The sequence below is a fragment of the Pteropus medius genome, unplaced genomic scaffold (assembly GCF_902729225.1).
Source record: "Pteropus medius unplaced genomic scaffold, Ma_sr-lr_union100, whole genome shotgun sequence".
Lineage (NCBI taxonomy): Eukaryota > Metazoa > Chordata > Mammalia > Chiroptera > Pteropodidae > Pteropus > Pteropus medius.
Window position 1 is genome coordinate 8,195,536 of NW_024340699.1, and position 27,153 is coordinate 8,222,688.

Consider the following 27,153-nt stretch of genomic DNA (forward strand, 5'->3'; position numbering starts at 1 on the left):
AGGGTGGGGGATGAGATTGGATGTCGGGGCTGAGTCAGTGGCAGATGCGCCGCTGAGCTTGGGGTGTCCTCAAATTTTACTCGGTCATGCCAGCTGGAGAGTGGTCTCAGAGAGGAAAAGGGGACGCGGACGTGCTCTCAGGGCAGGGGTGGGGTGGGGACCAGGGGCAGGAGAAGGCCCCTGCGGCTCCCAGGGAACAGGGTGGGGGAGTCAGTGAATGACAGACACAGCTCCCGAGTCTGCTGTCCACCATGGTGGGGCAAGCCGATCCCTAGCCTGTCTTGCCAGCCTCTTGGGACCACAGAGGGCACTGTGTTCCTCTAAACCTCTGAAGTGGACAAGTGTCTGCGTCAGACTTGGGACGTTTCCTGGGACTTCCCACTCTCAGGAACAAAGTGCAATAAATCGGAAGAGCACCCTGGTCAACCGCAGACACGGGTGGTGCCCACTGGGGCAGGAAGCCACCTCGTGTCTCCTCAGCCCCCTCCCACTGCCCATGTGCCCACCACAAATTTAGTTCAAACCCTCTTCTGCCTATTTTGAGCCTATTTTGAGCCTCCCCCGCCCTTCTCTCTCTTTCTAACTGCTGGCGTGTTTACCATCTCCCTCCTGGCACTGAGCAGAATCTTCTGGACCAATGACTTAACTCTGCATGGTGATCCCTCTCAGACTTAGGTAGTAGAGGTCCCAGAGCCCTCGCGGGCTGAGGGCAAACCTTAGATTTCCTTGCACCTCTAGCAGCTCATTCAGTGCTCTGCATACAGCAGGTGCACAGTAAGTGTTGCCTGTCGCTGATCCTGCTCGCCTACAATGGTGCTCTCGGGAGACGGGCGATGCCACGAGGGAGGCGGCCTCTCAGCAGGTCTCCCTTCACTTTCTCCCGGCACAAAGGCTTCTCTGGGACTGCAGGAGGCCTGGGCCTGAGCGGAGCGGGTGGTTTTTCTCAGCTGACCTTGACACACTCCGGCAGTCCCAAGAGGGTGCTGGGCGGGGCGCCTGGCTATGGGGCCGGAGGTCTGCATGAAGGCACAGGACCGTGGGGTCAGTGGGGCCGCTGGGCTTCCCTCTCTGCAGGCCTCAGGGCTGCTTCCCCTCCTCTTCCATGCTTCCCACCTCCCGCCTCATTCCTGACACCCAAGCCAGGCTGCGGTTGGCTGGGGCCTGCGTCCCTGGGCTGCACGGGCCTCGCTTCATCCTGGCCTGAAGCCAGTATTTCCTGAAATATGTTTCTTGCAGCACAGAACGTTTGCACTGGTAACAGGGTTCTCAGGTGGCTCTGGGGGAGCTCTGAGATCGGCGGGTCTGGGAGCTGCTGGGTGAAACAATGTAAACGGCTTTCTTTAACGCAGGAATTGTTAAGAACTTCTAACAAGCTAATTTGCATCATGGAACTCCAGGAAGAGGACTGTTGTTATATACGGTGCTTCCCAAACTTTTTGGCTCTGAGGAGCCCGTTTCTCAAAGAACTCATGGAACTTATGGAATTCCAGTTCGGGACAGGCCGCTTTAGGTTGATCCTATAACTGAGTAGGCTGCGTTTGCACAACTTGGTCCCATTTTGCTTCACGATCTAATGGGTTAAGTGTCTTTAGGGGCTGTTAAGACAGGAATCGAAGGTGTTGTTTTTGCGGGGTGGGGTGGAGTGAAGATCCTGAGGAAAACCCTCCTGTGGGAGCTTCCATCATTCTCCACTGTTCCTTCTGAGGGCTCCCACGAGCCCTGGGCTTGTAGGTGGCATGTTCTCATTCTACCGAACGCCTCTCTCTCTACTTGATGATGAGCTTCCTATGAGAAGGAACTCTGTCTTGCTCGTTTCGTATCCCCAGCCCCCTAGCAGAGTGTCTGAAAAAATGTAGATTTCCAGAGAAGGTTGACTGGACCCCGAATAACGCATAAATACAATGCATGCGCCTCTCTGCCATCCTCAAACGCCACTGGGTCTCCAGGGGCCCAAGGGAGGAGATGGCCGTTAGTTAACTAAGTGACAGGGAGCTGAAAGGAACCTGGGACTGTCAAAGTAGGAAGGAGCTGGTGATCTGCAGGGCGGGAGAGGGGCGGACGAGCAAAGAGACGGGCCTTTGGGAAGCCCATCATGGGGTTTCGGGGGTTTGAGCCTCTGTCCACGGGGGGAGGGAGGAGGGGACCCTGGAAAAAGCTAAGAAATGGCTTTCTCTGGTACGTGACACCCCTGCCCCGCCACCTGCATACATCAGTCCCGCTCGGGCGTCAGGGGGCCTTACCTGTGTAGTTGGGTGGGCAGACACACACGTAGTTGTTGATGCCGTCTACACAGGTGGCGTTGTTCTCACAGTCATTGTCCTCACAGTCGTCTGGGTTGATCTCACACCGCTGCCCCTCGAAGCCCAGAGGACAGGAGCAGCTTTGGGGATGTGTGGGGTGGGCAGGAGGGAGCCAGGGGTCAGGGAAGGGGGTGGATTGAGTGGCAGAAGAGAAGGTTGGGTAGATATAATTAGTGAGGTTTCTCTCCGGATGGAGGTCCAGGGCCCCCCTGTGACACACACGGCCTTGGAGTCCTGAGCAGGAAGCCCCTCAGGAGCGGCACAGGTCATCTCACCTAGCCCCGCCCCCCTGTCTCCAGGCAATGCTCAGCTCCCTGGCCCTGGGTGGCTGCCTCGCCCCTGGGGACCATTCCCAGCAGCAGTGCCTCCTTCGCCACACCCCCAGCTGGCAGCGGTCCCCTGGGTGCAGCTTAGACTCCCCGGCGGCGTCCTCTGGCTCATCTGCGGGTAGTCTCTTTTGTAGACAAAGAAACAGCTTAACAAACATCCCGCTTTGAGTGACCTTCCTCTCCAGGGCAGCCTTTCTGTCTTGAGCAGGGCACGGTGGCCAAGGTCAGGCTCTGCCAGACCTGGGAATGAACTTCTCGTTGGCCACAAGAAACGCCCACTTTCTCACCCTTCCCGATGCCCTTTCCCCATCATGTATTCTGATTACTTTTCCCCCTCCAGCTTCTGGAGGATCAGGGGGCAGGGTGGGAGGACCCCTCTCCCGCTGACACCAAGGCTCTTAGGAAGTAGATCTCTAGATTCCTATTTAGCCTTTTTTCCTCTACAACTGGAAAACCAAGTCCCATTTTCTCCAAAAGACCAGTGGGTTCTAGGGGCTGAGCCCTTAGGTAGAACAAAATGACTCACTCTCTTTTTCTGTCAGGGACCCTGGGCATCATGAACAAAGGCTATTTCTTCAGAGCCAGACGGGTAGGTTTTAAAAGGCCTGAAGTGCAGCGTTGTCTCTGTTCCCGAAACAAGTTACACTGGCTGTCCCTAGAGCCTGAGGATTGCATGGGAGTGGAACGTGCTGGCTGGTCAAGGGGACAGGGGCTGCTCATGGGGTGGACAGGGGTGGGAAGGAGGCTAAGGTCTCCCTGGCTTCACTGGGAGCCTGGGGGCGAGTGTCAAGGTTAACTGTGGGGGTGTAGGACAGGCCCTGGCTCCCTGGTCTTAGTCTCCTCCCTGGCCAGCATGGACAGCCTTTGGTCCTTCTGGGAGCAGACTATGTACCATGACTGGAGAAGCATCTATATGAAGAGGTTTGCGATGTTTCTAGAATTCTGCCTCACAGAGGTGTGCTATGGGTTGAATTGTGTCCCCTCAGAAAGATATGTTGAACTCTTAACCACCGTACCTCAGAGTGTGACCTTATTTGTAAAGAGGGTCATTGCAGATGTAATAAGGTAATTTAAGATGACGTTAGACTGGAGTAACTGGGGCCCCTAATCCTACGTGCCTGCTGTCCCCGTAAGTAGATGGCCACGTGAGGAAGAGACACGGGGTGAACGCCATCCACGTGAGGGCAACGGCAGAGGTCGGAGGGGTGCGGCTGCAAGGCAAGGAACGCCAGGGGTTACCAGCCGCAAGAAGCTGGGACGGGGCAAGGAAGGGGCCAACCTCACAGAGTCCATGGGGAGGACGGCCCCGCCGACACCTGGACTTGGACTTCTGGCTCCCAGGACTGCGAGAGAATACATTTCTGCCGGTCCGAGCCACCGGTCTGCGGTCCTATCGTGGGGCGGCCCTAGGAAGCTGGCACAGTGGGAAGAAGGGAGCAAAGCTTCCCTGACAGCTGTCCCCCCACGTGCCAACCTCTCAGGTGCCGACCTGGCGAGGGGGTTCTTTCCTGCTCCTTAGGGAGTCCACACAGGCTACGCCGTCCTTAGGGGGTGGGCTTCGTTGCCTTCGTCCTCCACCTGATTTCTCTGACCCTGTAGACCTGGGCCCTTTTCCGTGAAAATTAAATTCTAAAACTATTTCCAGTTCATCTGAATTTCCTCAACGACGGAGGGTCGGAAGGGGATACTTGTTCTCACACCACACCGCCGGCTGAGAGGAGAAAAATACAGTGGCCTGTGGGGGACGCTCGTCCCTTTGCCAACTCCATCCGTCAGCCGGGTGGGCAGAGGTGGCTTTGACCCTGGAGCTGCGTTTCTCGGCTGGGGCTCTGGGGCCACCCCGTGAGACATCCTGCGGTTTATCCTCACTCCCGATCTCAGTCGGAGGGTGGGGGTGGTTGGCCCACTTTGGGCAAGAAAACAAACTCTGCTTTGAATTTCACTTTTCAAGAGCTGGAGTTTGATGGGCTGGCTTGGCAGGTGGATGTGAGGGTGGGCTGGGTGCCCTGGGGAGACCCAGAGCCCAGAATCTGATTTCTTTCACAGAGCACGTGGCGGCTCCCGGCCAGAATGCCTTCAAAAGTTAATTGTAATCTGAGCTCTCAGACGTCCACGCAGCTAAGCATCGCGTGCACCCACTTTTTTACTGCCTAAGCCACTGGCTCACTGGGAGGCGGGCAAAGGAGCCAGTCCCCACCAATCTGCTCTTGTCTGGGCCGGGGAGACGGGGCTGCTGGGAGCAGCTGGGGGGGTGCGAGGCAGGACGGGGCCTGAAGGCCCACTCCCAAGACAGGGACGAGAAAAACTCAAATGGCCTCTAACCCCTTTTCTTTTTTAAAAAAATTATAGTTGGCATACAATATTATATTAGTTTCAGGTGTACAACGTAGTGAGCCTAGTAGCCATCTGTCACTGTGCTACACTATTAGCGTGTTACACTATTACTGGCTATGTTCCCCTTCACCTTTTCACTCAGCCCTCGAATCCCCAGCCCGGCAACCGTTCGTTTGCTCTTTGTTTCAATGAGTCTGTTTTTGTTTGGTTTGTTTTTGATTTTTTAAAATTTCACGTATAAGTGAAATCACATGGTATTTGTCTTTCTCTGCCTGATCTCACTTAGTATAATGCTCTCTAGGTCTATCCGTGTTGTCGCAAGGGCAGGATGTCATTTTACGGCTAAAATCCCATCACATGTGCCCCATGTCTTCTCACCCATCATCCATCCCTTTCTTTGAGCTTCTAATGCAGGGAGGAGAGGGGCGGGGTTGGAGGGCTCAGGAAGGGGTGTCAGGATATGTGCCCTGGAGCGACTCTATCTCTGAGCCTCGGTTTCCTCATCTGTCAGGTGGGGGTGGTACCTTCCTGCAGGAGACAGGGTTACTGGGGGCATTTAAATGAGATCATACACGACGAGCTGGCGCCTGGCACGTAATGAGCATGTCATAAACGTCACCTATTAGCACAGAAACAACTGGTGGCACGGCCAGGCCGCGGGGCCTCTGAGCCATCGCGTCACCGTGCCACCCTGACGTCCCTGATGTCCTGGCAGCTGCGGCCTCCCCTGCCGTCCTCCCGGCCGTGCGGACCGACGACGCGATTACCCGAAACGTCCCACCGACGCTTCCTAACCCCAGCTTCGGGCCAAGGGTTCCCCCCGACGCCTCGCGGGGTTAACAGCAGCCCTTACAGCAAGGGCTGGAAATCACTCACGCAAAGGGCTCGGCCCACAGGCAACAGCCACACTTCTCTGGGCTGTCGTGAAGCCCTGGGGAAGGGAGGGCCCCAGGGCGAGCTGTTACCTGAACCTGTCCTTGTGGCTCTCGCTCAGGTGGCAGGTGCCTCCGTGCTGGCAGGGGTTCTGGATGCAGGTGTTGATGGGCACGGTGCAGTCTTTGCCCTGAGGACAAGAGGGAAAACGGCCCAATTAAGGAGGCTTTCAGTGGCTGCCAGGACCCGAGAGACCCCAGGGAGCTCCTAGCATCCTCTGGGATGAGGCTGGGGAGACGGCGGGGGGCCCTGGGACAAACCTGCCCTGTGACTCTGAGAAAGCCAAAGGGAGCCCTGGCCTCTGGTTACTCCGGAGCGAGAAGGGGAGGAATGTGGAGAATTCAGGAGTCTGGGCTCCGGCTCCGCTGCCTCCCAGAGTTCACACGCTCTGTCTGTTCTAAACCGCAGGGCAGGAGCGTGGGCTGTGGATGCAGGAAAACCTGGCTTCACTGGTCATGACCTTGTACAAGCCTTTTAACCTCTCTAAGCCTAGCTCACGGAGTGTTACAGGAATTAAACTAGAACTTTCACAGAAGGAAGTCATGCTTAACATCATGTAACACGTCTGGCACACAGTAGGCATTCTATACGTGCTGGCAGATGATATTATTAGCCCTGCTGAGGCTTAAATATAATCCACAAGTAGGGTAGGGTATGGCCAACAGACCTCACCCCTGTAAAGTGACAGCTCCCCAGAGATTCATCTTGGCTCGGTCTGTGATAAAGTTTTATTGGGGCGGGGTTCCTTGGGACCAGGCCCCTCCAAAGGGGTCCTTTGAGCTGATAAAGACCCAACTATGCGGTAGGGGGCGGGGCTAAGCAGAAGGAACAGCAAGGGCACAGACACTGACAAGGGGCCCGAGCAGCACGGTGGCATTAACCCCACACTCCTGGGAGCGGCCCCATGCTTGGCCTCGTGCCCCAGCTTCTGTCCTGGGACCCACGGGCCAGTGCTGCACTCCAGACTTGGCACACAGTCCCTCGGAGGTCCTGTGGGGCCTGGGGAGGTGTCTGCTGCATTTGCTCCTGGGCTGTGGGCTCCGTGTGGGCGCCCTGTGGGTGCCATGCCGGGCGGGTGATGACCGGAGCCCTCCACTGCCACACCACCCGCTCACCATCTGCCTGAGAAAACCTTCCCCCTCCTCTGCTGCCACCAGGGCCTATGGCGGAGGGGGCCTGGGCTCCCGGCTGGGGCGCTGCTGCCAACCGGGCGCCGGCTCCGCTGTGGGCTCTGCTCGCTTCCTACCGTCTCGACCACCCAAGCCCCAGGCCCCATCTCCAGCGGCCGGAGGTGCTGCTTCTCTTCCTGCCCCATCCCACGTAAAGGGCCAGTCAGAGGCTTCCCGGGGGGAGGCGGACGCGGGTGCGGAGTCTTCTCCAAAACAGAGCAACGTGGGGGCCTCTTGGGAAGCCGGCGTGTGGAATGGGGACGGCATCCTCGCATCCTCATTCTCGCTCAGGTTTACTGAGCACACTTTCTACGCCCGGCCTCGCGCTAAGTGCTTATAATCGTGATTGCATATAATGTTCACAACGACCTTGCGAGGTCGGTACGATTGTTATTCCTCTCCTTTTCACAGACAGGGCGGGCCAACTTGGAAAGTGAGGTAATATGTCCAAGATCGCACAGCGGTGAGGGGGGCCGGCAGCAGCTGAGCCCAGACAACCAGTGCAGAGCCAGCTCTGGGGACCTGAGGCGGGCCACGTGCCCTCGCGAACACAGGCTCTGGGGTTAGGCAGGGACGAATGTGGGTGATTAAAAGACTTCTCTGGTCGTAGGCTGGTGTAAAATAGTTCAGAAACTGAGTGTAAAGCGGTGTATGTGCAGGTAAAAGAGGCAGGTATGTGCAGGTGTGTGTGTGTGCAGGAGTGTTTCAGTGCAGGCGTGTGTGCAGGCATGTGTGTGTGTGTGCAGGTGCATGTGTGTGCAGGTGTGTGTGTGTTGGGTGAACAGGCCATGAAGTGAAGGACAGGAGAACCTTGAGCAGGTCAGGGTAGGGCCTCCCTGGCCCCTGCCTGGGCCAGTCCCTCTGCTCTGGGGGATTTCAAGTACCAGGGGCTCCAGGTGGAATCCCCCCTCGGGAGTGGGGGTGGTAGAGTGGGTGTCTCCAGCACAGAAGCTCAGGAGGCAGAGCCTAGCCCTTGAAGATGTGGTAATTGGGCCTGGAGGTGGGGATTTCTGTCACGCACGTCCTTGAGAAAGAATCACCATTGTCAGTGCTTGGCTAATTAGTCCGATTCAACATTCTTCAGCCTTGTTTTCCTCAAATCCCTGGGATTTGTGATGCTCCCTGGTCCTCCTCCGTCTCCTCTCCTCTGGGCGTGTGCAGGAGGAGGAGGACATGGCGGGGATTTATGGCTTCCTTTAAAGGAGACGGCGACCAGCTCCCCCAGGGACGGGCCGGGAAGGCTGCTCCGAGACCTTGCTCCTCAAACTGTGGTCCTCCGACCGCAGCACGGGCATCCCCTGGGAGCCTGTCGGAAACGCACAATCTTGGGCCTGATCTCAGGCCTACGGCATCCAGAACCTACAGTTTCATCAGATCTCCAGACGATTCTTATGCACGTTCAAGTGTGACGAGCACTGTTCCGAGACACTGAACGCGTGCACAAAGCTGAATGGCTGAGAATCAGCCCAAATCTGTATTTCTCCAAGTCTTAGAACGGTGGCAAAATATTACCTTTTGTGAAGTACCTGCTGCACTGAGGCAGGCATAGTACGGACATGGCCCCTTTCAGTCCTCACAAGAGCTCTGCAGGCGAGCGGGGTTACAGGTGGGGAGAGTGAGGCTCGGAGGGGCCAGTTCCAGTGGAGAGGCTGAGCACAGCTCCCTGCAGGGCAGAGTTGGGGTCTGGGTTTGGCTCCTGTGCTCCCGGGTGTGGGAACCTGGGTAAGTTATTTGAACTTTCTGAACCTTGGGTTTCTCATCTATCAAAAGAGGATAATGTAGCTTATTTCAGAGGATGATCAAGAGCATTAAATGAGACCATGTGCCTAACCTGCTTCACAAAGGCCTGGCATTACAGTAGGTTAACTGTAGCTGCTAATGAACATGAAACAGTGGCTGCTCTGCTTTGTTTTTTTTTTTGTGGGGGTGGCGGGGATGGTATTGTGGTTTCCAAGGTTGCCCAGATAGTTGATGGAAAAATTGAGATCTCTGGAAATAGCTAGATAAATGCGTGGACTCTGAGCTTGGTTTCATAGGCTATTGTCTCATTCAGAACTACTTCAGTTGCTCTGCTTGGGTGGCTCCAACTCCAGAAGAAAGGAAGGCGGGGGAACGAACGGCCCGTGATACAACCCACAATGAAAGGACCCTGCGGTTTGACCTGATGCATTTTACATTTGAGAAACCCGAGGTGAGGGGGAGAGCAGCAGCTGTTCAAGGTCACGCGGCCAGGTAGGACCAGGCTTCCGCAGGAGCAGGTAGGTGTTCCTTCTAACTCCCACCCTCCCTTGTCCTGTCCCGGACATTCGCACAGGTCCTAAGCAGCCGGCTCCCTCATCCTCAGCCCCTACAATCATGGTGCTTGTCAGTGGGCAGTGAATGTAATGGTCGAGAGTGTGGGTTCTGGAATCGGTCAGCTCCGAGCTTCGAATCCTGCCTCCCTCGCCTACTATCCCCAGTTTTCTCAGTTGTAAAATGAGGATCATTTTAGGACCTGTCGCCTAGGGTTTTGATGAAGCGTATGCAAGGTAATGTGTGTACCTTGTTTAGTATGCTGTCAGTGCACAGTAGGTCTTCAGTATATGCCAGCTGCTAACGTTACTGTTGTCATAGTGATTATGACCGCCATTACTACCGCCACCATCGCTGTCATCATCACTATCACCGGCGCCACAACTACCACCATCATCGTCATCATAAATATACCCTAGACCTGACTGGGCCTAACAGCTTCCCAAAGGTCAAAATCTCTGTTCACATTCATCTGAAATGTACGAGATGTTGAGAATCTTGTGAGCGAAGTCCACACGCGTGGCGTTAGCCAGCAGGAGGCCTGGGGACGCACTCTTTGCTCGGGCACTGATCAGGCCAGGTTCAGAGTGTCTTCAGGCGTAGTCGGAAGGAGCCTGGGGCTTCAAACCCAGCTCCAAAACTTTCAGAATCGGGCCAATTTTAAAGAGAAGGAAGACTTGGGATGTGAAATGATTTCTCTCTCTCTCTCTTTTTTTTTTTTTAAGGATATCACCCACCTCATAAAGTGATTATAAAAATTAGAGGAGCAAATAAATTCGTAGGTCCAGCTGAGTGCCTGGCTCATGGTCGATGCTTAAAAAGATAACTATAAATGTGTGGAATTGGGGATGTTGTAAATGCACATGGCACCGTTCCAGGAGAGCAACTGACGGTCTTCAGCACTTCAGTGCAACCAACAACACGCTACCTGCTCCTGAAGGCCCGTCCTGCACCCTGGTCTCAGGGACCAGCATGCAAGGATAGAGGTAAAATGTAGCAAGGCTCCAGCTTAGTGAGTTGTTACCAGATGCCGGGGCCTGTCCTAGGCGCATTGCACGTGTTATTGTGCATGCCTGTATAGCGTGCATGAGTCTGGGACTCTGGTGAGTTCGAGGCCCTGGGGGTGGCTACCTGGGCAGGGGTGGCTACCTGGGCAGGGCTGGCTGGCTGGCTGGCTGGCTTCAAAGGGAATCCTTTGGCTCTGATGTCTCAGGCCTATAGGTGGCACTCTGACACTATCAGCTGGAGGCAGAGCTACAGCTGAGAAAGCCACCAAGGCACCCTGTTCCCCAGAGAGTCTGCCCCTCTAGCTTGTCACTGTGCACACATGAATCCCCCAGGAGATGCCAAGAATGCCAGCTCCCTCCCACTTGCCCTGGACTAGGCATGGGAATTAGCCGGCCACTGGGCCATCCTGAAACTCTCGAAACTCTCGCATTTAAGTGGTTCCCTGGGGAGGCTGGAATCTGGGAAGCTGGGAGGGTCTTGGGGAAGAGGATCCAGTTACAGGTTTGGGGACCCCAGTGAGGCAGCCTGAGGATCTCAGCTAATGAGGAAAACCTGCAGGGTAAACGCAGGACTCTGAAATCACCCGGCCTGGGTCCTGTCCTAGCCCCACTGCTCACAAGCTTTGGGACACTGAGTCAAGCTCTTTTAACAATCTGAGGCCTAGTTTCCACATCGGTAAAATGGGAATTAATGAGTCCTTCTTAATAGGTTTGCTGGGGGCGTTTACATAAAAAAGGGGAGTAAAACGCCAAGCAGATGGCTTGGCACCTAGTCCATACTCTATAGATGTTGGTCGGGGGGCAGGATAATGTGCTCTCGATGGTGCTGGGGAGAAGGGAGGGGGCCGGGATTGCTCTGGAATTAGCCCGGATTTCTGGGGAGGACAGACGGGAGAGCTGGGATCGCCATCCCCTCGCTGGCCGACCAGACTGGTCAGCAGTGTGGTTGGCTTGGTGGCCCCTAGGCCTTTTAATCCTCCATTCCTGTATCCGTCTCAAGCTGGACCCACCCCGAGGGCAGAATTATGAGGTGGAGGAGGGTCCGGAAATCCCCTTGGGAGGGAAGCCAGGAGCATGGGTTAATGGAAGCCCTACTTGGAAGCCCTACTTGAAAGCACTTTAACCCTTTGAGATTTAATTTCCCCACGTTTACCAAAGAAAATACAAATACTTCACTTCCTCCTTATCTGTGGGGTCCTCTGTGAGCGGTGTGAGTATGACTCAACTGGGCAGCCCCACCAGTAGCATGGAAGAGTTACTGGCAAATGCTGCTTTGGGGGTAATCTGTGCAATGGGGTTCTCCAGGCTGCCCTGGGAGGAGGGAGGGTCGACAGGGCGCAGGGCCATCCTGGGCCCTGAGTGGCGGGGGCGGGGTCTCCCGCCTTACCTTGTAGCCGTAGGGGCAGGTGCAGCGGTACCGCTCCACGGGGTCCTGGCTGCACGTCCCATTGTTCTTGCATGGGCCCGAAAGGCAGGCGTTGCACTTGGCCACAATGTTGATGTCCACTGGTCCTGGACAGCAAAACCACAGTGTTGGTGGCAGGTCCCCAAGTGGGCTCACTGTCGTACCTCCCTTCCCCTCTGCTTTGGCCCCTTCCTCAGCCAGCTGCGAGCCCCTCCCCATTTCCATGCAAAGAGGACAGACAGCTGGCCCTCCCCAGCTAGGACATCCAGTCCAGCTAGAGTCCCATTAATTCTGCCATTGTCCAATGAGGACAAAATCACAGTGGGACATCATTCAGAAGCGCTTCTGCAGTCAAATCAATTACTGTAATTAGCCTGATCCGATTTTGGTGCTAATCTGCAAACAATGCACCATAATTAGAAACCCCTTGTGTATCTTTTTTTTTGTTGTCCTGGAAGCTCTGGGCCCAGGCTCCATTTGGACCTCCCATTCCTCTGTCCCAAACTCCCCTCCCCACAGACTGGCCTGCGCCAGGCTAAGGAGGACACTGCTCCTGGGCCAAAGGAAGTCCTCCCTACAGAACCATCTCATTGGAGGAGGAAGGAAGAAATGGCCCCAGAGGACAGAGCAATGATGCTGACTACGGACGGCAAACTGTGCTCAGGTACACCCTGCATCCGTGACCATCTCACCTGCTTTCTTCAGCTGTTAAAGGCCGGAGGGAGGGATGTCATGGTCCCTGCACAAAGCTTTGCTGTTGTCAGCTCTGACAATAAGCCTTGGATAAACAGGCCCTACTTAATGTGAGGGCTTTAAACGAACCCAAGATAACAGTCATCGCTTTGGAGACTGGCTTGAGACTGGGCCCTGTGTGTGAGCAGGTTTGGGTGCGGTGAACACAATGGCCTAAGAGCCTAGAGCAGGGGCTCAAACCTGGCTTCCCATTAGAACCGAGAGACTGTGTGTCCTAGGGAGACAGTGTCCTAGGACACAGTGACATTTTAGAGAGGGATTAAAGTATATTTGTAAAAAACAAACATTAAGCAAAGGATATTCACTAATAGAAGGATGTGTAATACATATAGAAAGTAAATTAAAAAAAAATTCAGTTTCCCAAAGAATCAAAGACAGACAAAACGTAAGGAGATGTAATTTTCTACCTGTTGAATTAGCAATGATTACAAAATGAGATGAAATAACGCAAGAGTCTGGCGGAGAACGCAATCGAATGGTGCTGCCTGTGGTGTAAATTGGTTACAACCGTTTTTGACAGTTTGGCAATATGCGTGAAGACCTCAAACATCATCATCTACTTTGGCTCTGTAATTTCTGTTCTCCAAATCTGGTCTGAGGACCTAATCTTACACAGAGGAAGGCCTGTATCCATCAATGGTAAGGAAAAAATTCGGAAATACTCTAAAGGTTCAAAACTAGAAACTGGTTAGAAAAGTTACGGTGGCACATTACAGCGTGGGGTTCAAAGAGGGTGACTCTGGAATCAGAAAGACCTGGAAGTCGTTTAACCTCGGTTAGCCTCGGTGTTTAAATTTTTTAAAAATGAGGGTGATACTAATGTGTACCCCATAAAGGTGTTGGAGAAGTAAATAAATTAATAAATGGAAAGTGAAATGAAATGAAACAAAACCTGAAAAAGTGCTTAACATGTGCCTGGCACATAAGAACTCAGCAGCAGTGTGTTACCACAGTGATGATGCAGTCAGTCAAAATCACACGTGCCAAAAGTCTGCTGCGGTAAAAATGGGGAAATGCTTATGCTTTAAGAATGTTGGATAAAAAACGCAGGTGAAAGATTTTCTCGACCATGCAAAAGTGTGTAGAAAAAGAAGTCAGGGAGGACTATGTTGAAATGCCGGCAGAGGGACTTGGGGGAGAGAATGACAAACGGACCCTTAGATGCAGGTCCACATTGGCTTCAGCATCTGAGTCTCTTTGAGTGACACGTGGAAGAGACGGGCGATGGTTTTAGAAGTCACATCTGTTGAGACGTCCGGCTCTGACAGGGGTGGGGATGGTAGAGGGGAGGGGCAGCACCCACCTTTGCACTGGAATCGGTGGGTGGGGGTGGTGAGCAGGAGTCTGTCAGCCATGGGCTCGGGGCTACTGCAGCGGGCGATGCCAGGCTCCTTGTACCCCGCCTTCACCCACTCTGACAGCCAACGCAGGCTGCAGTCGCAGTGCAGGGGGTTGGTCCCCAGCGCCCTAGGAGGCAGAGCAGGAAGTCAGGGCCTTCTGCCCAGCTTGACCCACAGGCTCCATACCCCTAGCCCTCTGCAACAACAGAATTTTTGGACGTTGGCTACATTGGGGGTGTCTGGCTTGAGGACCAGCTGACTCCAGACTATACCTCCAATTCCTGGGGATGTTTGAAACCCCCATCCAAGCTCCTCCCACTCCTGAGGCTTTGCTCTCACAGACCCTGGTGAGACTGAACCCTCAACCCAGCCTCAATCCGGGCTCCACCAGGAAGCTTCTGGGCCTCTAGCCATCTCAATATCTGGCTCTCTTGCCCTACTGAAGGGCCCATCGCAGGATGTGCTTACAGAGAGTGTGTGATACCCAGCAATCTAGGAAGCAGCCTCGGACCACTGATGGGGCTCACGCATGCCACCTTCAAATACGTGGCTTTGGCATTTTGATTATTTTGACCTGAAGGCATTAGAGGAATAGCAGATGCACGAAGGGCCCTCTGATTTCTACCTTTCTACATGAAAACGGGTCATATTTCCCAGGAGAAAGGTGCTCTTCCTGTACCAGGAACGGAAGAGCATTATCGCCATAGACCTGGACAAACAGACCTGCTACATAACCCTGATCGTCCGTTAGCTTCCTCCATATATCTCCTTGTCACTGTCCGACGATTTACGGCCCCTAACCCAAGCCCCTTTGTCTTGTCAGATCCTCACGATTTATCATTCTCTGTGACAAAAGGTATGTAAGCTTTGGGCCCAACGGCTTCTTCGGGTTTTTATTTTCCTTTTGAAGATTCCCATTTACACGTAAAAACATTAATTTGTATATTTTTCTTCTGTTAATCTTTTTCACATCGGTCTAACTCTTAGACCAGCCACAGAGCCTAAGAGGGGAGGGGGGCGGCACTGTCCAGGGCAGACATCTCCAAACCGATGTCCAGGAAGAAAACACTAGAACTTCTGCTTTTCAAAAATCATATCCTTTAACATTTCTACTTTGATCGTTTTATAATATAATATACACGCACGTCAATATGTGCGCACAGTATCAAAATAACGAAATACGGAGTAGGTTGCAAACTCAAAATTTTTCACTGGCAGAGGTATGCAACAAGTAATGGTTTGGGGCCTCGGATTCCCCCACGTGTAATGGGGGAAGAAGGGGAACCGAGGCAGAGGTCGGGGCGGTCAAGAATACGTGCTCGGGGTCAAGGCAAACCTGGATTTGAGCCTGGGCTCGGCCGCTACTAGGTACGCAGCCCTCGGACAGACCCCTAACCCTGTCATGCACACTGAGGGGTATGAAGACCTCCTGCTGCAGGAAATACATGAGAGCATTCGGCCGGGCGTTAGTTCTTATTCAATGTGAGTTCACACTGTTTATATGACCGATGACGCCACTGAAGGTGACCGAAGCAGAGGACAGACAATGTGCACGACGTGGGGACGCTGCTGTAAAACATTCTGCATACAAAAAGGACGACCCTGCGATGGTGACCATTGGGGCACGGTGATGACACGCCGGTCAGGACAGAGGCCACTGGGCGGGGAGATGCGGCTACTTACAGATGGGAAAGAGAAGTCAGGTCGCTGAAGGAGCCCTCGGGGAGGCTGGCGATGTCGTTGCCGTGGAGGGTTCTGAAGCGGAAGCACAGGTCAGGTCAGCGCCAGTGACAGGTGGGAACGCGCGACTCTCCCGGTGTCCCTGGCTGGGCTGGTGTCCCTTCGGTTTCGATGGCAGCCCCAGCGGTGGCAGCAGGGGACCCTCCTCCATCCCCGCTCCTTCATGGCAAATGTGTGAACATCTCCCCCGCCCAGCCCAGCTCGGAAGCAGGGGTGTTGTGGGGAGAGGGTTTGGGAAGGAGAGAGTGAACTTTTGATTCCAACAGGCCTGGGACGGAATCAGAACGCAGTCCCCTTCGGCTGCAGAACGATGGGTAAGTTAGTTACTTTACTTTCTGGGCCTCCACTTTTGCACCCGAAAAATAGAGAGAGAAAGCTCCCCGATGGAGGCGCTGGCGTTTCAGAGATAATGTGAAGAACTGAGTGTGAGACCGTGACTTCCGCCTGCATTCGAACCCCAGCGCTGCCGCTTAAAGCTGTGTGGCTGTGGGTAAAGCCATTACCCTCTCTGTGCCTCCGTTTCCTGTTGTAAAATGAGAATGTAGTAAAAGGTTTTGCCACAGAGGTGGCTATGGGTGCCTCGAGCTGTGTGGCGTGTGTCATTTTCTAAGTGCTAAGCGATTAATCATTATTTGAGAAAGGGTCTTGAAGAATGTCTGGGACGGATCAGGAAATCTTGAGAGATTCCAGGGGGAGTGAGAAATGCTATCGGTCCCAGCTCAGGTGACAAGAGGAGCGGGGACGGGCACTTAGCTCCTGCAGAGATTGCCTAGGAGCCCGACATGGTTCTTAATGGAAAAGGGTTTCGTGTCAGCCACACGCACATACGGGTCTGGCGCTTGTATGCATCTGAGTGCATTCTCCTACGACGCGCCCGAGGGGCCGGACCACCTGCTTGGCCTCAGTCATCCCTCTCTCTACTCTGACGTAGTAGCTGGAGCTATTCTCACCTGCTGACTGGTGGCGTATACTGAGCTTTCGATAACTGCCTGAAGAATAGGTCCGGGGAAAAAACCTGAACGAACGTTTGCTTGGATGTTCATGTAACAACAGGAGCAAATCCACAATTCACTGATGAGACCCTCCGCTGAAGGAATCATTAACCACATGCAAAAAATCCCCGCACTGATGACTCACTTTGGGTCTGGCCTATGAAATGCAAGGGGGTGTGGGGGGGTGAAATTCACAGACACTCAAAGGCGCCTTTAGTGACTGCTGGACACCGACCCTGTGCTGTGAAGGGAGCCTTAGTGAAAAAAATAAAGGGCGGTTCGCGTTCGACTCCTGAATCTGTTCTTTTGTTTTCCTTGTAGCCATTGTTAGCCTGCCCTGGGTCTTCCACTGAAATACAGACATGAGCTTAATTAGACTTAATATAGAACAGAGGCTCTCAAACCGAGCGCTGGAGCTAACTAAGACACATGCAGGCTTCCGATTCCGAGGCCTGGGGTGGGGCCTGAGAGGCTGTTTCTAACAAGCTCCCAGGTGAGGCTGATGCTCCTTGTCCTCCGAACCGCATTTAGTTACCTAAATTGTCACCCTTATCACCTTAGGCTCCTCCCCTCCCCAGGACAGCAGGAAGAGGGTGACCAGTCCTTTAAAGGGGGTTCCAGGTAGCTTCTCACCTCCCTGGGTAAGAGGAGGCTAGAAGCACTTCCTAACACTTATCGGTATCATTGAATCTCTAATTAACGTGGTTATTTAGGAATCACACCGGCCTCTGCCTGCTATTAACTTCGATGACTTCATGGCTGCTTGCTGTTTGCAAACGCAGCCAGCCCCATCGTTAATCATTTCTGAATGGGGCCTGGGCCCCTGGAGAGCCACCGAGCTCTAATTCAAAAACACCAAATGACCCAAAGGCAGCTCTGGTGCAGTGACTCCTGCAAGTCACGTCCCCATTTATTAGGAACTGAGCTGCTGAGATCTCTATAAACTGCAGAGTAACGGGGCTGTAATTTACTGGGAAAACAATGCTAACGAAACCCATCTACACTGCAGGCTCCCGTTCCTGGTTTGGCCTGGAAGAGGGACTGTCGCCTGTGCAGCCACACCCTCAAGGATGGCAGGGAAGAGGGGCACGTGTGCCCTCCCAGGAAGCACCTGGCACTCTCTGCTTCTCCCTCCCTCCTCCCTGGGGCTGGGGCAGGCAAGCAACTCCCTGAACTCCCGAGGGCTTCTCTTCAGGCACCGGGACTCCATTTTCCTTCCTGACTCTTAGGGAGTGTCAAGGGCAAACTTGGGGATTTTGGGGTGCAGATGAGGCTGTCATTAGAACAAGGTGAAGACATAACCATCCCGCATCAGCTCCAGGCTGCCTGAACCTTGGGTCTGAGAATCCCCAGGCACAGTTTGTGTGACAGATGTCAGGAACTGTCTTCATCCTAAATGCGGGTTGGGGCGGTGAATTCTCTTCCGAGCAGGCTGGGCCCCTCCCAGGTGACCTGGGGGTTCAGATCAGAGTCAGCCAGCCTGGGTTTGAATCCCTCTGATAATCGTTGGCTGTGTGAGCTGAGACAATGAACTTTTCTGTACCTCTCAGTCCTGTCATTTTTAAAATGGGATAATTCTTAGCATCTACTGGTAGTAGGCAATCCTTCGGAGGGTGTGGGTTGCTGCGCTTCACTCTCCTCTTTTCTATAACAGTTCCTCCTTTTTCCACTGGGGAATCACCCCTCCCCTGCTCTCAGTCCAAGTGATTTGGCCTCGCTGGTGGAGCGATGGCCAGGTCTGCCCAGCTGGAGCCAGAGTGACCATGGGTTAGAGGTCAAAAGGAGTCTCACCAGAACGATCTAATGTTTAATGGCTGGTTAAAACATGGAGTGGGGCTGTCTGGTAAGGGAGTGAGCTCTTGGTCTCTGCAGGTAATCAAGCAAAGGGCAAATGGATCCCTTTGCAGGAATGCTGCAGGAAGGATCGACGCACGCCAAAGAGCACGACAAACAGCCCCATGCGCATAAACAGCAAAGACCATCTTACTTCAGGGACCAGGAGCTAAAAATACAGAGGATGATGAATGATAAGCCACTTGCTCCCTCATGAGCACATGGCGCAGAATGAGCCCAGCGCTAACTGATTCCAGGTGGCGCTCAGGCGACTGGAGCTGGGGAGTGACAGTTGGGACCACACACACACAAGCCACGTGACTCGGTGTGGGGCAAAGATCGGGGAACACACAGATCCCCGAAGAACTAGAATGTCCACAGGAATGTTCTTGTCTAGCTATTTTTAGATTCGGAGTGAGGCGGGAAAAGCATGTTTTCACACGATGTTTTATACTCAGGGCTCCCTGACCACCGTCCTGCCATGTTCTCTGACATGCACTCATACCCACGGCCAACACACACACACTTAAACGTCAGGCCTCTCCTGCTTTCCGGATCACTTTCTGGCCTTTGTCTACGGCTGAAACTCGAAGCTCATTTTCCTCTCTCACACCAAACTGCTAGCATCCCTGGGGCTCTGGTCACTTCTGAAATTTGAATCAAAATGATAAAACTCTTCAGACATGAGAAAAGAATATACAAATGCTTAGATGCAGTTGCAGATATTACAATTTCTGATTTCAAAAATGCTACCTTTTCCCCCAACTCCCTGAATCGTAAGTATGTTACTGTCTTCATTCACCTTTAGCTTTGCCTTCATTTATTACAGAAACAACTTAACACTAACAGGTAGCCATCAATGATTTTTTTCATTTGTCCAGGTTCCCTTATAGTCCTTCTTCATAAGTATACATGGTTACGAGTTATAATTGTGACATATGTACAAATAAGGTTTATTTTCCCCTGTAACACTACGTGGTAAACGCTATCTAGTTTTCATCTTTACCTCTTACAATAATTGTACTCCACTGACTGATTACATAATGCTTTCCTTAAACATTTCCCCACTGTGGCACTTGTAGGTTATATTTAAAATTTAGGTTAAAAATAACAGTGCGACCAAGATCTTAATGCACAGAACCTTTCCCTCATTTTGGCTTATTCTTTAGCATAAATTCCTCGATGTGCAATTACTGGGAGAAAGGATACACATATCTTAAAAGAAATGTAGCCCATAAACATTTTTATATTTCCTGAATTGGCCCTTATGCAGAAAATGGTTGTTCCCTACTGAGGTAGGTAGATGGTTGGAATGAGGGCCTCTAGGACCCCTTTTTATCTATGCGATCCCACCATTCTAAAATCATGATGCTAAACACCTACTAGTTCTTAAGTCAAGAAGCAGGCACAGTGTGTTGTGTGTTGATGCACGCTCCTGATGACTTAATGAATTAATGACAGCGGTGCTTCTGGAGTGGGAAGAAGAAAACCCTGGTGACGGTCACCCCCCCCTCGCCCCTCGCCCCCCGCCCCCAGCAGACAGAGGCGCGGATAAGCATTCTTTCTCCCCGTTACGTATCAAGCCGCCCCAGTCTGAACGACTCTACTTACGAACATATACACAGAGCTTCCATTAAAACTGGCAGCTCGCACCCCTGGCAGCAAACTTATGCACTGAACTGGGGGACTGGGATGGGAGACGGTGAGTTGGGATTGAGGGGGGGACGGTGGGAGGTGAGGGGGCAGCAGGTCCAGCCTCAGCCCTGGCCGATGAGCAGAGCCCAGTGCCCACTGTGTTCAAGTGGGAACAGGGAAATGGTTCTGCTGAGGTTTCCATTCTCCAACTCTCCAGAGAAGGTGGATAATAAATAAGTGACAATAACAGATTGCACGTTGTCAGCGCGGGCACTTCTTTGCCCCCAGAGAATTGATTTTTAATAACAGCACAGATGACATGTGGCGGAGTTGTCGCTGACACTGGTGTTTTGAGGGCCTCAATAAATCACATCAGCCTGGAGGCTCCAGTATGGACTAGCTCATTGGGTGCTGTTTGCTGATCGCTGATGCGTTCTGGGAGGGGCCCCAGGGCCCAGTCAGGCTGGGCTCTGCAATCTGACTCCTGGGCCTGCTGGGCTTGGGCTAGTTACTTCACCAATCCGGGCCTCAGTTTCCCCATTTGAAAAAATGGGCATGATCTTCTCAACCTTCCAGCACTGTTGCAAAAGTTTATATGAGGCGACGGCCATGAAAAGCACCCCCAAACATGGGTATCGCTTTTATAGTAATAACGGGCCAGAAAGGTGAGAAGTTGACAGGTTTGGGGCAGCGCGTCTGGCATCTCCGCTCTCATGGCAGCATCGTTTGAAGCATTCTCCTTGGCCAAGAACAGAGGTGCCGGATGGGAAGGCACCAAATCTGGGGTTGGGGGTGGCAGTGAGGTGCTATTCCGTCTCTTGCGAGTGCCAATGTGGGAATGGTAATGGCAAAGGAATATTTCTAAAGTGTTTACCATGGGCCAGGGCTTTGCTAAGTACTTTACGTACAGCATCTCATTTAATCCTCACAAGAGCCTGTGAGGCAATTAGCATTATTATCTGATTTTATGGATGAGAAGACACACAGCTGGGGAGGGGCGGAGACAGGCTTACAAAGCGGGTGACTCCCTCTGCCTCATGGCATGCGGAGAACAGGGCCAGGCAGGTGTCATAAGGTGACGTGGGGTGGGGGTCGCAGGTGTGGAGGCTGCAGACTGCATAACCCCGGCCAAAGGGTGGGGAGGTTGCTCGGCCAGGCAGGAATGCAAGGGGAGCCCTGGGGATGGCCAAGCACCTCCATTTTCCAAGAGAGGGTAGAAATTAGTTTGTATGAGAAACCTCCCGATATTTAAATGTTGGAAACTTACTAAAACTTCATTTTTTTCAGAAGATATTCTATGAATGGCCCCTACAATGGCTAACTGGTAGCTATCTGTGAGCCGGGCTGGCCCTGGGCTTCCGGCTCGTGGTCTGGTGTCCCGGCTGGTGTCCGCAGAGGTTCCCAGTGTTAGCGTCGCCCCTCTGAAGCCAGGGGGACCAACTGTGAAATAACGACCATCGCGACAGCGGCTCCGTGCCACACACTGTGCTGTTCGTGTGCAGAATAAAACTGCGTGGCCCTCCTGACCCTACTCTACCCGCAAAGCAGCAGAGACTCAGAGGGGTGCGTGATGTGCACGAGGTTCCACAGTGGCAGTGGGCTGGGCGTGGGAATGGCTGACTGTAAGCGAATGCTCTCCTCACCCCATTGAGCACAAAAGGGTGCTGGGTGGGGAGGTGTTGGGGGCAGAGGTGCTGAGCAAAGGACGGGGCGGGAAGGAGCCATCAGCAGTGCCCACTGCTCCCGGCGCAGGACGGGGCTCTGGGTACTCACAGCACTCGGAGAGACCGCAGCCCGTTGAAGGCGTGGACGGGGATGCAGCGCAGCCGGTTGTAGCTCAGGATCCTGCAGAAAAGGACACGGTGCCCTGCTGGCCCTTCCTATCTCGGCTACTCACGGGAGCCCTGTCCACGCTGTGGACCAGTCAAAGCAAATGGTTTACATTCCCCACTTTACTGTGTTGACAAAAAGCACCCGACAGTAAAGGGAAGAGACACCCTCCCATCACGCCGGGACGCTCCCTGGCGTCATCGCCCCGCTTTCTCCCCTGCTCCTTGGCAGGCGGCCCCCTAACCAGCCTTGCCGTCACCTCCACTACTGTCAGGTGGTGAGGGCTCCCACCTTGCGGAGCTAATGGGCATAGATGGGCCAGATGAAATGTGATTGTGAAGGAAACTCTCTGCTGGGAAAGAAATTCACGAAGCAGTGGCGCCCGAGGAGGGCCTTTCTCGGAAGCAGTTAGGGGCCAGTTCCTCTCTAACTGCCCAGCAGTGGAGTTCGGACCTGCTTTATGTCCTTCGGATGATGAAGGTCTGCCCCATGCAGGGGCCGCCACAGCTCTGAGGGTCACGAGAGCAGAGGACCTACGCCTGAGGGGACAGGGGAAAGGATGGCACAGGCCCCTTAATGCCAGCACCTCGCTGTACTCACAGAGTGGAGAGGTGAGACATGTTACTGAAGGTGTAGTTGGTCAGCACGCCAATGCTGTTGTTGCTCAGGTCACTAGAGAAGTAAAACAAAAGGGTCGCGCTTTACTGTGGGTCGTAGCCAAAGGGGGTCCTGCCCAGCGTTCACGCATGCCACCCATCCTTCGTCTTCCTCCCTCCCTCCCTCCTTCCTTCTTTCCTTCCTTCCAACCATCTGACCATCTGCTCATCCATCGATTTACCCACCTATTCATCTACCCATCTATTTATCCAAATGTTCTTTTTTAATTCAATGTTTATTCAATAAATCATTCAAATGATTGCTGTTCATTCATTCACCCATTCATTCAGCTATTCAATCATTCCATTACATGTCTATTCACTCATTTTATTCTATCAGCAAAACATAACACCTAAGAGACTAACCTCTCCTGATTCTAGTACTATTTTTTCCTGATCAATTCTTCCTTTAACTGTCTCTCTACGCTCTACCTCTTCATTTATTCCTCTTATCGGATTCTCTTTTAGGGGGAATGAGGTGGGTAGGGTGCCGTCCTCTGCCAACTACAACCTCCAGCAGCTTCTCCTCAGGGACAGGTATTCAGAGCAGTGGTTTTCCACACTAGCTGCACATTAGAATCACCCAGGGAGCTTTCACATCCTCTGAGGCTTGGGTTCCACGCCCAGATAGTCTGATTTAACTGGTCTAGGGTGGGCCTGAGCATCAGTATTTTAAAAAATCCAAACGAACTACTCAAGTGATTCCTATAATCAGCTAAAGTTGAAAGCCGTGGCTCTAGAGCAGAAGGTTCTAAAGGGGGAAGCTTTGCTCTCCCAATGACGTTTAACAATATTTGGAGACATTTTTGGTTGTTGCTGCTAGCAGGAGGGAGTTCCTGGCACCTAGCGGGTGGAGGTCAGGGACACCCCACAGCGCCCATGACAGCTTCCACAATCAAGAGTTAGCGGGCCCCACATGTCCATAGTGCCGAGGCTGAGAAATCGTCACCTGGAGGCTGGTTTCGGGCTTGGCTGGGGAGCCAGGCTGGATAAGATGCAGGTGGCTTTCTTCCACCTTTCCTCAGTGGCCCCCATGTTCCCAAGGGGGACACTGTGGGTGGGCTCCTCACCCCCTAAGCAGACAGAGGCATCTTTCAATGACCACAAGCCAAGGAATTATTTCGCACCCTCCTGGGTCCCTCTTTGGCAAGGCAGGGAAGCTGTTGAGGAACAAAGGCCACTGACCACCTGGCCTCCTGGGTCCCACCTACACCCAGGGGCCCTGCTCCTCGTCTGGGGTTTTTCCTGGGTCCTGGCCGACTTGGAGTCAGCAGCAGCTACCATCTGAAGGAACCTCAGTTCCAACCATCTACTGAGAACACGTCTGGGCAACTAGAGGAGGAGGAAGAAGAAATGTCCACTTGTGCTTCTGGCGATCGTGTGGGCAGCCACAGCTGGCAAGAAACTGGAGACTGAGGGGTCTCGGCTCACCCACCTGCCCCCACGGGGAGGGGGAAGTGATGCGGCTGGCCCGCGATGCCGGACGCTGGGTATTTCTGCACGTGGTGCTCACAGGGTGAGCCCTGGCACATCAGGCTGACCTGTTCCTCCCAGCGCCTCTCCCTGCCCCACCCGGGGAGAAGGGTGCAGACATGCTGGAAGCCTGCAGCACCGTCCTCACTCACTCTCCACGCCACCTTCCTGAACTCCCAGGAGAGAGAACGGAAGGTCCCACGCGAAGCCGGGCCCCTTACATAAGTGTCAGGTGTCGGAGGGCGGACAGCTCCCTGGGCACGGCCGTTAAGTGGTTTCCTTCCAGGTACCTGGAATAGAAGTACAGAGTGACACCCGGCAAAGGACACGGCACATACTGTCATCTTCTCAGAGACGCCTTCCCTGACCTTCCAGACGAGGTTGGGCCTCCGGTTTTGTCCCCCATAGGGCCTTTCTCCCCTTCATAGCACACACTACATTTGTCATTTAGTGTTTATTTGTGTGAATGACATTTTTCTCCCCTGGACTGCTAAGCTCCACGATGGCAGGCTCTTGTCTAAAACTGCCCAGTGCTGAACCTCCCCAAGACTGTGTACAGAGTGGCACACAGTAGGTGTCCAAGACATATTTGTTGAATAAAAGTACCCACTTTGTGCCCAGCCCTCACGATACTCTTATGAGGCAGGGATTCACTGTTGAGGAAACAGACGTTCAGAGATGTTAAAACACTTGGCCAAGATCACACAGCAAGCAAGTGGCTTTTTGCACTGGCCACAGTTCCACTGGCCTCTCCTCAGCACTCTCCTCTGAGACAGGGAGGTTCAGGGCCCTGGAGGACAGGCACCAGAATGGAGCCTCTGGGCCCAGCCTGCCGGTGGTGCTGGTCGGCGCTGTGCTGGTCAGATCAGATCGGCCTCTCTTCCTGCTTAAAATCCTCCACTGGCTCCCACTACTTGCCAGAGGAGTAGCTACCGAGCTATGTCAATGTCTTTGTCTGTCCGGCACCTACCCACCTACCTACCTGTCAAGAGCAGACATTTATTTAAATTGGCTTGTGCCACTGTGGGGCTGGAAAGTCTTCAATCTGTAGGACAGGCTGACAAACTGGAAACTTGGGCAGGATTTCTATGATACGGTCTTGAGGCAGAATTCCCTCTTCTCTAGGAAACCTCAGTTTTTGGTTCTTAAGGCCTTCAACTGATTATATGAGGCCCATCTCCACCCTACCTCAGGTAGCCTCCTTTATTTAAAAAGCCTACCGACTGTACATGTAATCGAATCTACAAAACACCTTCATGGCAACATCTCGCTGGGGTTTGCCCGAGCGATAGGGCACCACAGCCCAGCCGAGCTGACGTGACGTTAACCACCAGAGTCTGTCTCTGTCTCGGGTTCGATGCACAGCACACTCTCCCTTGACCTCTGGTTCCAACTCCACTGAGCTTACTCCTCCGCAGAGGCCCCCTGCCGCTCTAGGGGGACAGGCCGTCCCTGCACGTGCGAGCCCCTCTTCTCCCTCCTGCCTAGCTCACTCCCACAGACGCTTAGATCTCAGCTGAAGCATCGCTTCCCCGATATCTTTTCCCACAGCCCCTGGAGACATGACAGGTTCCCAAAGCTCTCAGTACATTTTCTTCACAGCGTTTAACCTCCGCGGTGACATCCTGAGTGTGATTCTGTGGTTAATGGGGCAGAACCCAGTCTGTTTTGCTCACCACAGCATCTCGTACACTAGTCGGCTACAGCAGATGCTCAGGAAACATTGTTTATGTGATGAAAACCCCAGAACGCGCAGGTGGGGCTGCGTGGGAGTGGCTTTGAGTGCAGAACGTCCCTGGCCACCTGGCACCCCAGCTCCGAAGACGTGGAAGCAAAAGGCTTCGCTTCAGAAACGCAGATGTGGCTGTGTGGGAAAGCTCTTTGTAGGCCCTCATGACAACTCTGAACTCCGAGGTTGCCTGCAGCCTGCAGCCTGCAGCCTGCAGCCCCGGGGACCTTCCAGAAGACTTCGCTCGGCCACACCCGTCTTAGAACCACCACAGCGTTTCCGGTGGGCTGACCTTTGTGCTGATCTGCGTTAAATGCTCTATCTCAGCGCAGGAGCCAAAGCACGAAAATCCACACGGATCCCTGTGAACGGATGGATGCCCCCTGTTCCTGTTCCGAGCTTTGTGGTGCTGACAGGTGCCCCACAAGAAACTCCTGCACACGCTGAACAGTGAATGAGAAGCAGGGCAGCCACCTCCCAGGAGCCCCCACTCCAGGCCAGGGGCCCGGCCACGGCCCGGGCGATGTGGGAGCAGCTCAGGACTCAGGCGGCTGAGGCTCACATCCTGGCTCCGCCAGCTAACAGCTGCGTGACCTTGGGTAAGTTACTTAACCGCCCTGAGCTGTGTTTCCTCATCTATAAAATGGGGCTTATAACAATCACCACCTTGAAGAGATTGCGAAGATTAAATGAGTCTCTGTGGAAAGCTCTCGGAGCAGTACCTGGAACGCTAGTGTTCAGTACACTCTGAATGTACACATTATACGCGTGCGCACAGAGCTCCATCCAAGAGCACGTACGATTACTGAAAGACAAATAACCAGCCTCTTGCTGTCTATTCTCTATTTTCCCTCTGGAATAATTTTTCTGAAATGAGAATCGGTTCATGTCACCTTCCTGCTTGGAACTTTTCCTCGGCTCCCTCATTCCCCTGGGATAAAGAGCCGGCCCTCACCACGGCCGACGAGACCTTACGCACCCCCCCTCGGCCTTCCACCACACCCCGGCGTCTTTGCTGCTCCATCCGCTCCATCTCATGGCCTTCTCGGCTTCTTGACTGTAAGATCGTATAACCTTGTTGCCTTCACAGAACATGCTCTTCCTACTCCCTATGCGAAATGCCTAATTTACTGCTTAGCGTTCTTATTGTCTTTCTCCCCTGTTCCAAGCTTCTGAGGTCAGGGGTCTTATCTGTTGCATTGGCTGCTGTGCTCCCAGCTCCCACGACAGTATCTGGCACAACGGAGTCGATAAACACTCGATGGAGTGAAGGGGGCTCGCTCAGCTCTCAGCCTGTGCTCAGGCCTCCCTCGGTTCCCCCCGCAGATGGTCATGACTGCCAAAGAGCCTAGAAGTGTCCTCTACTGAGGCCATCTGCTAAGATCTTCCCAGAGCCTGTGCCA

The 27,153-nt window shown here is 53.4% G+C and overlaps 1 protein-coding gene across 2 annotated transcripts in view; it reads right to left on the reverse strand.

Annotated features, from left to right (window-relative positions):
* The window catches only part of SLIT3 (slit guidance ligand 3), a 538,957-nt gene that overhangs the window by 22,139 nt on the left and 489,665 nt on the right, over nucleotides 1-27,153 (reverse strand). For both annotated transcript variants that reach the window (XM_039877365.1, XM_039877366.1), the window contains exons 21-28: nucleotides 24,243-24,311; nucleotides 22,493-22,564; nucleotides 21,836-21,907; nucleotides 15,546-15,617; nucleotides 13,826-13,989; nucleotides 11,752-11,876; nucleotides 5,929-6,026; nucleotides 2,241-2,380 (exon numbers count right to left, since the gene is read on the reverse strand). In XM_039877365.1, coding sequence (XP_039733299.1) covers nucleotides 2,241-2,380; nucleotides 5,929-6,026; nucleotides 11,752-11,876; nucleotides 13,826-13,989; nucleotides 15,546-15,617; nucleotides 21,836-21,907; nucleotides 22,493-22,564; nucleotides 24,243-24,311 — 812 coding nt within the window. The remainder of the gene's footprint in view (nucleotides 1-2,240; nucleotides 2,381-5,928; nucleotides 6,027-11,751; nucleotides 11,877-13,825; nucleotides 13,990-15,545; nucleotides 15,618-21,835; nucleotides 21,908-22,492; nucleotides 22,565-24,242; nucleotides 24,312-27,153) is intronic.